This window comes from Gobius niger (assembly GCF_951799975.1).
Source record: "Gobius niger genome assembly, chromosome: 1".
Classification (NCBI taxonomy): domain Eukaryota; kingdom Metazoa; phylum Chordata; class Actinopteri; order Gobiiformes; family Gobiidae; genus Gobius; species Gobius niger.
This window is the reverse complement of record NC_136852.1, coordinates 64,915,406-64,928,138: the sequence shown is the minus strand read 5'-3', so window position 1 is coordinate 64,928,138 and position 12,733 is coordinate 64,915,406. Positions and strand designations below refer to the sequence as shown.

The 12,733-nt window shown below is 41.6% G+C and overlaps 1 protein-coding gene across 1 annotated transcript in view; it reads left to right on the top strand.

Annotated features, from left to right (window-relative positions):
• fbxl17 (F-box and leucine-rich repeat protein 17) overlaps positions 1–12,733 on the top strand; it is a 366,739-nt gene that overhangs the window by 262,985 nt on the left and 91,021 nt on the right. Inside the window, exon 9 of the mRNA XM_079571769.1 lies at positions 56–132. Within this exon, the coding sequence (XP_079427895.1) occupies positions 56–132 (77 nt within the window). The remainder of the gene's footprint in view (positions 1–55; positions 133–12,733) is intronic.

Here is a 12,733-nt window from a genome sequence, read left to right as displayed (position 1 = left end):
TGAACACAGCAAAACCGCACACTAAACTTTACTGTCTCTCTTTTTCCTCTCGTAGGTGTGTTGAAATCATCGCCAAGGAGGGCCGCAGCCTGAAGGAGCTCTACCTGGTGTCTTGTAAAATCACCGACCACGGTAGGAAAGCCTCCATCACTGTCCCTTTGTTGCAGTCAACCTCCGGTGTTAATATCACAAGCGTTATTACCCGCGGTCGCTAGCATGATTCAGGACTCATTTGATTTTTATGGTGCGCCCCTTATGAGTGCATAAAAATGTTATTGAAAAGTTTCACGCGGAAAGTCGTATTTGCTGACTCCCACGTGCAGGTGCGGCGGCTGGCTGCAAACTCAAATGCATGTGTTAAAGGTGACTGCGCAGTGCTCTTGCTGATTTCCATTGGCAATGTTGTGTTGTTTTTATTGGACAGTCCAAGCTTGATAGTTTTCATAACAAATCTCTCCACTTCATGATTTTTCTTTTCGACCGAATGCTTTACACACACATGAATTAACATTGCAATTTATAAAATTATAAACAGTTGGAAGAAAAGTTGTTTTGAAAATAGCTTGCCACATCACCCATATAAATAAATATATGCGCTGTGGTTATGTGGAATCTTTGCTTCATTAACACAAGCACATTTTTATCCACTTATCTTGGTTTGTTTTGAAAGCTAAAATTTATATAAGAAATACTATACATATTTTCTGTTACTTCTATACACACATAGCGGGGTGTCCAAACATCAAAGTTTGTTCATCAAAGTCCCCATACTGAAGGTGTGATGTCAACCATTCACTGGGTGCATTTGAGCTTGAGTTTTGAATCATTCCCCACACCTTTATTTAAACTTGGAGCCATAACACCTGCTCTGTCTCACAATAACATGACAGCTTTTGAGGTTTTAATAGTGAGGGATTCATCACTATTAAAACCTCTATTTAACCTGTTGTTAAAAGTTACATCTCTGATGATGTGTGCCAGTTCAACAAAGAGCCTGAAGGCCACTAAAATGTGTTCTGACATGGCTTATTTTACAGTAGAAAATATAAAAGGTCCACTTTTTGTTACAAATCGCCAATGAACAAGGCCATTGAGGCAAAAGAGGCCAAACAAAAAAACGGACTGATCCAGAAGGGAAATGGTTTGATCCTTGTTGCTCAGTAATACAATTACAGTCTTTAAAACCCATTAAAGGATGTAGACAAATTATGAAATATTAGTCATTTATACTATAAAATTATTAATGCAAAACGCAATGCAGTTTAGGAGCCACACTTTTACAAGATAACATACTTTTTAATATTACACTGTACTCTTAAGCATAAACCACGTGAGTGACAGCAGCCTGCCATTCAAACCCATGCGCATAAAGGCAACATATCCCCCTCAGTGTGTTGTCCCGTGTCCCGCTGTGCAGCGCCTGTAGTATTTGTAGTGGCTGACAGTACAGACGTATACACTGTTTTCTTCTCAGCGTATACTTACCGGCAGCCTCTGCATCTCTCCCTTCTTTTTATTTGTTTACCCTTCCGCGCTTCCTCCCTGTTTGATGCTACACTACCATATGTTATTCTGAATATGGATGCCTTTTATCACCGCGGTACAGCACACAGTTGGGCTACATCAGGGGAGCTGAGTAAGACTGCCGGTGTGAATCATATGGGTGATGTTGTGCACTGCTTTTTATGTGACTACGTTTTTCTCTGAGACAATAATTGCTGTAATGTTCAAGTATAGCTGGCTGGCGTTTTGAATATTATGCATCAAAGTCAGTTTCAATAGCAATGCTTATTTGTTTTGAGAAAATGTATTTCACGATTTCGGGCCTTTATGTAATTGAATCTTTTATTTAGTGAACAAAAACAGTGTGCAGTCCTACTCTGCTCCTATCATTGCTGCACAAACGGCTGATAAACAACTCACCTTTAATTTTCTTGGTGAAATTAAATCTGGAGCGATAAAATGCTTTATAGCCTGCCGGTGCGTTGACCAAGCCCTGAATCTGTTTGAACTAAAACATTGTTTGGAAATCTTTCAACTTTCTTTCAGTCAAAGCTTGCACTGAAATGTAAATTGGGAGGATGAATCTACCACACATTGCTCAACATCAGAACAACTGCAAGTTTCTTTGTTGAATTCATGTAACTGGAAAACTGACAGATAAAAAGTCTTTTTACCAAGATTTATCCCGTTATATCTGGTGTGGTAAAACTATAGGGCCATTAGATAGTGAATGGAACAGCTTGAGGTCAGGAAGGGGCAGAATATGCACAGCAAGAAGGCAACAGTTTGTGGTCTTAAAGGGACCAAAACATACATTGCCAGACCAAAAGATAAAGTCACCACAATTGAAGGTCACACACTCAACATTTGCTGTGGCATTGTTTCAATAAGCTTCTGCAATGTCAAAATATTCAGTGTTGCATCAATCTTTCACCAAGATCTTGTATTGATGATGGAAAAGTGTGACCACTGTGCAAAGCCTTCTCCAACACAAAGATCTGGACTCTGTGGTAGCCCATCCTTGTGTGATGAGGATGGCTCATACTCCGTGAATCACTCTTTCACAAGGTGAGCCTGGTGAATCCTGGTATTGTCATCTTCGAATATGCCCGTGTCATCAGGAAAGAGGAAATCCATTGATGGAATAACCTAGTCAGCTGATCTCATTCTTTGGGTGCTTTAGATCCATCCATCCACCCACCCATCCACCCATCCACCCATCCACCCATCCATCCATCCATCCACCCACCCACCCATCCATCCATCCATCCATCCATCCATCCATCCATCCATCCATCCATCCACCCACCCACCCACCCACCCACCCACCCATCCATCCATCCATCCATCCATCCATCCATCCATCCATCCAACCCAAAGATCAGTCAGGTGCTCAAACCCCTCCACCATGTTAAGGTGACGGTTCCAGGAGGGGCAACCCCAGATCAGTTAAATCCAGGTGGAGATTTTTTTTTCTTTGTTTTCTGGGAAAGGATCTGTAGACGCTGCATAATGCTGCTCCGGTCCTAAAACGATTGCAGCAGTGGCACTGAAGTATGGATACAATGCAAGAGACAAACTTCTCTTCGTGGACTCCTGTTGCTCTCTGATGCATGACGTGAATTCATATCCAGTATTTTACCACTAGATGGAGTCTTGAGCTTCTTTTCCCATTCCCCATAACTCACCGAGCCCACAATTTCCAACACTGCCACGTGACAGCAGTTTGAGTTACAGTCGCTGTAATCACCTTGACCTTTCCGACCCTCCACCACGAGTTTTCCTTTCGTGCTTCCCGCCACAAGATGGATGCTTTTCAGATCACAACGGTACACGAAACCAGGAATGCACACATGCAATTCGTACCACTCGCCTGATCGCTTTGAGTAAGATGAATTGGTGAAATGAGATCTTCCCACTCCGCCCTCCTCATGATGGGGCCTGCAATGCCTGTCGTTTCCAAGCTGGAGATGCGCACTGTAACCAAATAATCTCCGAATTTCCTGCATTGCTCCCTGATAAATCCAATAACAGAAAGGAGATTCTGCATCTTCCAATCTGGCCTTTGTTTATGCACCCTCCCCTCCCCCAATACCCATCATCCTGGCTAATTATTTGTTATTAATGACCGTTCCGTGTCTATTTGAGTGGTCCGCCAGCGATGTAACGTCCTGAAGTGGGCAGGGTTGCTTCCTCCCACCTCTCTTCGCTTCCTTCCCTCCGCGGACAGAAAGACACGGTTGGGATGTCAGAATGAAAAAGCATGGTTGTAATTACACTCCCAGTACAGATGGCTTTTTGAGATTGTTTCGCAAAGGAAGAAGTAACAAATGAGAAAGGCAAAGACGGAGCGTAATGATCTTACTGAAAGGCCTATTAGTATCTCTCCGAAAAACAGCCTTACGGGAATTTTGTTTTGGTCTTTCGCCGGAGTGCCTGCAAACCAATTAGGTTCCGTAACGTTTTGGTTGTAATCAAGGCTGTACAGAGACTGGTTAAACACCTGGATACGCTGAATTACACACCTCACCTGTTTTAAAGCTGTTTTTGCATCTGGATAGTGAAGAGTAGCACAAGGGAGCAAAACCAGAAAGAAATTAGACAAGGCTTCAACGCTAACACTTGTTTTGATGGCCTCTTTACATTAAAACGGGGTGTCCATGTCAGCACGTACCGCATGATTATCTTAGTGGGAGTTTGGCATGTTTTGACTGAACCCGTCTCCGGCTTTGTTAATTTCATCTTATACAAAATAGCGAAACTCTGACACGTTTTATTTATTTCGATCTCCAAGCTCCCACAATGTCATACAGCACATGCATATCATTCAAAAGACATACAGTAATTAAACCTTCAGAACAAGCAAGCTATGCGTATTGAGTAAACACACATTATTTGACTTCCTTTGACGTCAAACAGTGTGTTGGGCCTCATTGCCAACTTCTCTTTTTTTGGAGAGGAGATTGCTGTAAGAGATGTTCTCTCAATCAACTCTTTTAGACTTTTGTCCTTATCAGTATTCCTGCATATAAAAACCCTTGCCTGCTCCTGTACAAGCAGGTTCACATCCATTAAGTCCTAACCGTGCCCGAACACCTTCACCAGATTTGTTCTATTCCTGTCCATCCTCAAATTGTCTTCTCCATGCACTAAAGTAAATGCACACCTTGTGGATACAGGAACATTCAATGCATACAGCTTTTTGAATTTTTCCCCCACACCATACAAACCTGTAGATTACTAACAACAGTTAAGTTTTTGACACCTAGCAACTGTAGTAATAATCCAATATGGAATAACTAGATCTTTTGTGAGAACAGTGATCCATAAAAGGTTCTGTTTTCCCTTTGCATTGTGTTTGCAATATAGAAGGTTAGCGCACAGTTAGCTAAGACTGGCCTGTGAATTTTAAACAGTTGCAGAGGGATTCATGCAATTACTTTTATTTAAAGCAGTACTTAGTAACTTGTTTATCTTCGTAGTCCCTCTGGGGGTTTTACTAATGTCAATGGAATGAGCTAACAGGCTAACGGGCAAAGCTAACTGCGGGCTAGCTCCACTTAAACAGTATTTACAGCCAAGTTTGAGTGAAAAAAATGATCTCCATTGTGTAATTGGATGTACAATATCCCTCTCTCCCTTTGTCTTTTCTGTCAGCGTAGTATTTACTCTCACGGACGATTAATGGGTAAAAAACCGTCACATGCTACGACACCTCTGCAGTGTCGCTTATGGTGTCTAGGGGTACAATAAGATAAAATTGTAGCATTTAATTTGTTACATGTTTTTTGTATAATTTATAGATATCTAAAAAAATATGTCGCAGTGAACGGTTCTTCTGTTCTATGACCTGACTGTAAACTGTACTGCTTGGACGTTCCATGGAGATGCTTACGTAAGCCAAATATGAGATATACATAGTAGGTCCTCATCCATATCCATTCTTTGATTAATCCAGCAGGTCATAAGGAACATGTTTTGTATTACTGGGACCAGTATAATGCAACATGTTATGCAGTGCCTTTAAATTGGCCTTTATTTTACCAGGTTTGTGAACCAAGGTCAATATGAGCCAACTCATCAGCTCACTTGTCGTATTCTCAAGTCAGTTCTTTCTAATGAGAAGATGTAAAAAACAAGCCCATATTTTTGTTTAACTTGAGTAAACTGTGCTTCAGACAGTCCAGGAACATTAACCTGCACCTTTCCAATTAAACCATGGCACTGCTAATGTTATCACCTTCTAAGAATGTCACATGAAAACGACTTTATCTATCTGTTTGCCTTCTTCCGATTTTTACCCTCTATCCAACAAAAACCTATTGTAACCCGACCTTCTCACTGCACCGCATATCTTTGATTTGAAATGTGAGCCTTATGAGAACCCCCGTGGACTTCCTCTCCCACATCACATGTACATCAGCGGCACAAGTGTCTGACTCCTGTACTGTACGCACCTGGAGATACTCTGCTATCTTCTTCTATTCAAACTCTCTCGCTTGTGTCCATTTGCCCGACGGTGAGCGCATCTACGTGGGCTTATCTTGTCCTTTTACTTCACGCTGAAACAAAGCGGGGGACCTTGGCACCTCTGTTCTTTACATATGGTAATTTTTCCCTTTCTGTGGCTGTTCCTGAAGATCTTTTACCTTGTCAGTCAGGGCCCTCTGTGTGCTGGAGCGCTGATACGAGAAGGCGCAGAGTGAAAGCCTGCGAGGAGCGAGGACGCCAAGGAATAGTTTGGTGTATCGTATAGAGCTGAGAGGGAAGAAAGTCATTGGATGTTTTATTGCAACAGTGAGAAAAGTGATACTTCCCGTGATGCTGAAATGAAAATGAGTCAGAATGGATATGTTTTGCATTGGTGAAATCTAGTTTGCCTGCACCAACATGTGCAAAAACACCACTCCAGGTATGGTTTTGATGAGGCTTTGACATTATAACATGATTAAAACCTCAAAAAAGGTTGATTTTGCATAATATAGGTCCTTTAAAGGGACATTCGAAAGTAAACTATCGGCATTTATATGATATATTGTATCTCTACCACTATGGAGTACTCATTTATGTGAGAAATATAAGTGTCTTCTGGAGATGTTTTTCCAACCTGGAAGACAAGACGCTTGGATTCAGTTAACTCCGCCCCTCTCTCTGAGTTGATGCTGCCCATGCATCATTACCAGTAAAAAAAAAATGAATCGCTTCAATAAGTGAAGTTACTGGACAATGCAGTTGTAAGGAGTTGACATCTGCAACACAGCTTCATAAATGGCTAGCACACATGCTAGCACATGTTTTGATTTACTTACTGCTCTGGCCGCTCCATCGGGTGTTTTTCTTTTGGGAATCACGCTGGTTATAAGAGTTAATCCACTTTGGTTCTGGCCAATGTTCGCCAAGCATCCATCGGTGAAGTGACAAACATATTCTGGCTGGTTAGTCGCTGAATCCTGGTGAGAAATTCGAAATTCTGGCGAGTTGACTCTTTTTTAGGCACTTCGTTTTTTTCTTTCTTTCTTTCCTACAACAGAAATAATGAAAAAGCAGTTTTATAAATTAAAATCAGACCGTAAGACACAACATTACAGATGTTGGGCATTTCCCAGTTTTACAATCATACGTAAATGCGTAACATTGATAACCTGGCTAACGCCAGACTGCTGTGTGCGCTCGAATCATTTCGAACTGCACAGCAGCCTGGGGACTATGGCCGAAATTTTCGCATTGATTTGGGACGCACTATTCGATATACGGAAGCTTGTAGTTTATTTACGAATAAAAAAGAAAAAGTTTATTAACGGATCAAACATGACAGCAGCAGATGCGACGCTATTTTTCGATCAAGCTTTAGGCCGTGTTCTAAATAGTTTAGCTCGAAAGTTTACAGCGGGTACGTCATACGTCATCGGATACGATGATACAATTGGCTATGGCTACGTGCAGATGCATGATAGACATTCGTAGCGCCCAATAAACGGCTATGGGCGATCGTAAACCACACCTCTCCTACGAGAAAATGAATTGGTGGTCCCCAGACTAAATATCACTTGTGATTTTAGTCTGGCGTTAGCCAGGCTATAACATTGACACAAGCCAGTCGTTTACCAGGAGAGGGCAGAGCAGGATTCAGGAGGATTACACAGACATATTTTTGTATTACAACATGGTTAAAAGCTCCAAAAACTCGATTTTGCATGATATAGGACCTTTAAAGCCTTCCACCCTATATTTCAAGAGAAGCAAATAAAGGTTCCATTAGAGAAAAGGGTTTGCACGCTTTGGAAAATAAGGCAAGAACTAATAGGCATGTAAGCCCCTCCCTACTAGAACTGCATTGGTTCAGTCTGTTTCTAAGATGGTATTAGTTACTGATGAAGCCTCTAAATCAACCAATTACAGATGACTGCGTGAGAAAGTGTTTGTATCTTGAGCAAATGAATTCTTTTTGGATACCAAATTCTGACTTCAATGACAAACGTTCACTTTTTAAATCAAAGTGCAAACTGGCACACCTGTTGCAGATTCCTGTCCGATCCCCGTTGCACCTGAACTGGCATGCGTTGTTCGGCATACTGTATGACGCTGTGTTATTGTTGAACCCGTTGCACTCGCTCTCATAAGCGCGGGAGTGTCCGCTGACAGCCCCTCTCCCAGACTGCGCTGATTGTCTTGTGTTATTGCATTAGAGGGACTCGGCTCCTGGGTTTGTGCATTTCCTTGATGTCCATCTGTATTTACCCATCCGTCAGCTGCGGAGATTACTCTTGTCCGTCATTTATCCCGTTTTATTTGATCACTGCTGTCCGCGTCTCTCACATAGTTAACTTTCATCCGCGCGTTGTTGCCCGGCTCCCTCTCTCCCCAAAGCCTTTGTTTTAAGCTCGGACCCGTTCCGTTCTTTTTTCTTTTTTTTCCTGTCTTTTCCCTTCTCGTTGCGTTTTACATTCATCTTTCAGCGCTGGCTTTCATCTCGGCCGCTATGCTTTAAACACACACAACGTTGATAGATGGGGTTTCCCTCGCCTCGGCCGCTAAGCCGGAGCTGGAGAGCGGAGTAGACGTAGTCGGTGTGGGTATTTGTGTTAGCGGGCCGCTTGTTTACACGCTTCTGTGGGAGCTTGTGTGGGTTTAGGGCCTCTGGGGAGCTTCCGAATGCAGCAGGATTCCTTTGTTTAATTTTTTTTTTTCTTACAAGGTGAAAACACTTGGCATTAAAACGGGAAGGGTTATTGACTTATGCAGAAACGGACGTGAGATGGTTGCTGTGCCATGTCATTGGGGCGACTATAGGGCAAGCTGGAAGCCAAACACTGGAACTGGAAGGGGTTTGTTTTATTCCTAAAACAGTTGTGAAGTCTGTGTACATAACTCGATCAAAACACATGAGCTCCACTACCCAATTGCTTAGATTTTTGTTTTTGTGTAGGAAAACAGCTGGTGACCGAACAGCAGTCTAGTCATGGTTTGTTTTCCATTTTTTAAATGAAAAAGAAATGTTTGATGAGAAGGTCATTGATATTGTTTTGTCAGGGCAACTTTTACACAATGTGTTGCAATAAAAGCTAATGAAATAGTTGTACGGGAAATGGGCAAATTAGCCCATGGTTCATACTTTGACTCATTTGAAAGCTATGTTACCAAAAGATATTTCCCTTCATCACTTTCGCCCGTAAACTGGCAATGAAGAAATGCAAAGGCGTTAGTCATCAAAACTGCACAATATGGAACTACTAACACGCCAAATAACTTTGTAACAGCTCTGACAGATTTGTTTTGCCTTTCTTCCTTTATTATGGGAAGTTAGCCATATAAATTCTGCCAGCGTGACCATCACAACATAGTCTGCTCCCCATACCTGATGACGCCAAGCATAAAACGTCTTCCATTTCACGCGATGACCCTAAAAACCAGTGGGCCAGAGGAGCGCGGGAGTAAAACGACAACAACAACAGCAAAAAAAAAGGGGAAGCTTGTGCCATGTTGCCGCCTGAGGGGAAGAGCAGTCAGGTAGAGTAACATATGTTGTGAAGTGCTGTCGGAGGCATGAGGGTAAGGACTATAAAGCAGGTTATTATCTCTGCAAATCAATGTGAGGAGCTGAGCCTCGGGGGAAACGGGGGCGCTATAGCTTGTACTAGCGCCGTAGGAAGCACGCTCCTATGTGATCTGCTGTCTTTCTGCAGCCATAATGTTTACTGCATTGATTTCTCGTGTAGTGTTATATAACTTTTTCGTGATGTAAAAGATATAGTATATGTGACAACATTCCAAATACAGTCCCACCGAATTATATAGAGTGTATATTCGTTATTACCATCATTACTTGTGAAAAGAATAAAAACAGCTACTACTGGTAAAATATTACTCCACTATCTATAAGTTGCTTACTTGAAAATACTATCCAAAGTGTACATAAGTAAATTAGTAAAATAAGTGTAAACATTTTTTTTACTTTGCAGCTTCAAAAATACGAAAAATGAAGCCCAAATTCCCTCTCTGTGTGGCAACACGACGGGGACAAACTTTCTTCCTCGTTGGGAGTCAGTGGCATTTGACAGTACATCTGCACAGCGCCGCCTGCAGTTGTGGAGTCTGCATTGCAAGGCTTTTAAAATGGACAAAATACACAGTCATATTTACTTTAAACCGATAAAAGCCTTCATAGAAATGTAGTGAAGTATGGGATACATAAATAAACACAACCTTTAAAAGGGAGAAGAGTTAAAGGTACTCAAGTACGGTACAGATCCTCAAAAACTCTATTTAAGTACAGGACTTAAGTATCTTCGTTATTGACCACCTCTAGTTACCATTGAACCTGTGATGTTGATTGTGATTTGATCTAAAATTGCAGTAATAAGTTGCATGCATTTCAAAATATGTTTAGCAAGCAGAGGGCAACATACTATTAATATGGTCTCTGGCAGTTACTAAATGGGGATTTTCTTTTGACTGACTCATTTTATCAGCCCTTTTATTCTTCTATTCTTAAATATATCTTGAACAGTTTTAGTGAGAAAACTCATACCAGAGGACTTCAGATTGCACCATTTAATCCGTTTGCCCTTTAGAGTAACATGTTTTCATTTCATTTCATTCCTAACATAAACATACTGTATGCTCCATAAGATTTCTGTACATCATGAGAGAAACACACATACATCGTCTAACCACTTCAATCAACTGCATATTGTGTAATTATTGTATGAAGACACTTAATTACCTGTGTCAAATCTAATGCCGCAATTATAGGATAATCTGAATGTATAATCAGTTCTATTATGTAGAATAGTTTGAAATGTAAATCAAGGGCCTTGAGTTGTTTTATTTTCTACAAGCGTCTTACTGAAAGCCCTCTCAGTCACAGCCAGACATCATTAATGTTAAAATAGATTATTCTGCCTCTGCAAATACTTCATTGTAGCATTTTTTCCCCCTCTTTTATTACTTTGAGTCTTTTACTATGTATGTTTTTGATGTCCATTGGCAAAGATTTATTCTGCAGGGTTTCATCAGTTCATTTCAATGTTAATCTATTTATTTCCCAGTTAAATTTTTATCTTTCAAAGCTGCCGCATGGGGGAACCAGACGATCCTACCTACATATGCTGCAAGGAAAAGATTACTGCGTATGTTTGTTTTGTTGTAAGCTGAAGCACCTGCAGGAAATTATTCATACATTTCTTTCAAATCCGCCTTGACACAGGGAGTAAATGCCCCACATGGCTTAGGAGTCGAACAGAAGACCGTTTCACCGTGAAAGCACTTGCAACTCTATCACTGGGCTGCTTTTAGCCTCTTAACCCCCGCCTTAAAGGAACAGGCCACCGTTTTTCCATACTGAAATATGTTCTTACCTGAGATTAGACGAGTTGATGCGGACCTGTCTGGTCTTTGTGTGTGCACGTGGAGGAGCGTGGTAGCTTCCAACTTCACCCCCGTTTGGAGCTATAGGAATACATTGGGAGAGGCCATATGCTAACAACATCTTTAGTCGTTTTGTGTGACTGAGCGCACGCACAAAGACCAGACAGGTACACGTCAACACGTCTAAGCTCAGGTAAGAACATATTTCAGTATGGAAAAACGGTGGCCTGTTCCTTTAACCATTTTACCCAAAGGGCCATAAGGGCACAGCCTATAGGCCAGTGTAACACCTCATTTGAAAGCTAAGACCTACAAAACTCATCTAAATGGAGCATTTTCCTTGCATTGTTGTTACTTTTTTGACATTTTTTTCCCATCGCTTTTGTTGGGTTTTCATCCCATTTTTGCCACATTTGCATTGCTTTTTGTCACTTTTCATTCTCGTTTTCATTTTATACTGTCATTATACAATGCGTTGTTATTACATCATCTGGTGTTATTACAAAATGCATCTCAAAAAACGTGCGGCCCTACTAAAGTGTCTTTACTGCTGGCTGCGGCCGTTCTTCCACCATTTTCCCATTTGGAAAGTTCATCAGGTGTTATCCAGGAAAAGTGAGAAGGCGCGGGATAAGGACGGATCTTAGAAACGGGGACACGCCAGTCTCCACAGAGGGAAGCCATTTACCCGGACGGCCCGCGCTCAAGTGCATAAGTACACTTCCATAGGGTTCCAATCCACCCAATCTACGCTCCATAAGTCCACGTCTCCATTCGGGGATATTTGCAGATCGGGGCCGCAGTGCAAAGAGGCTGAAATTGAATTAGTTTCCATATATTGTCCTCTCCTCTTCTTTCGGCAGCTTAAGCCCTATGGTCTATCCACTGTTTGCCTTATGGGGTGGGGGGCTTAGGCAGTCAAGGCTGGGGTTTTATACTCTGTCTACTGGTCACACAAACGCCTAAGTACACATGCACACATAGGAATTACAGGCAAAAGAGCACTCGGAATTTACATGCTCAATGACAGGCTGCACACACGTTATATAGTGATCGCAGTATGTTAATGGTTTGGCTTTGATTAGGACCGTGGAAGTCTTTACCCCGATAATTAGGAAAAGGGTGAAATTAAAAGTTTTTTTCAAAGCAACAAAAAAAAAGCCAAGAGGCATGGTCTGAGGTATATAGTTTTAAAGCAGCATTAAGTAACTTGTGCCCCTAGAGGCCATAAGCGCCACTGCAGGTGTTGTAGCATGTTGCGTTTTTTTACTCATTAACTGTCCATGAGAGTAAATACTACGCTGACAGAAAAAGCAAAGGTAGAGAGGGATATTGTACATCCAATAACATAATGGAGATCATT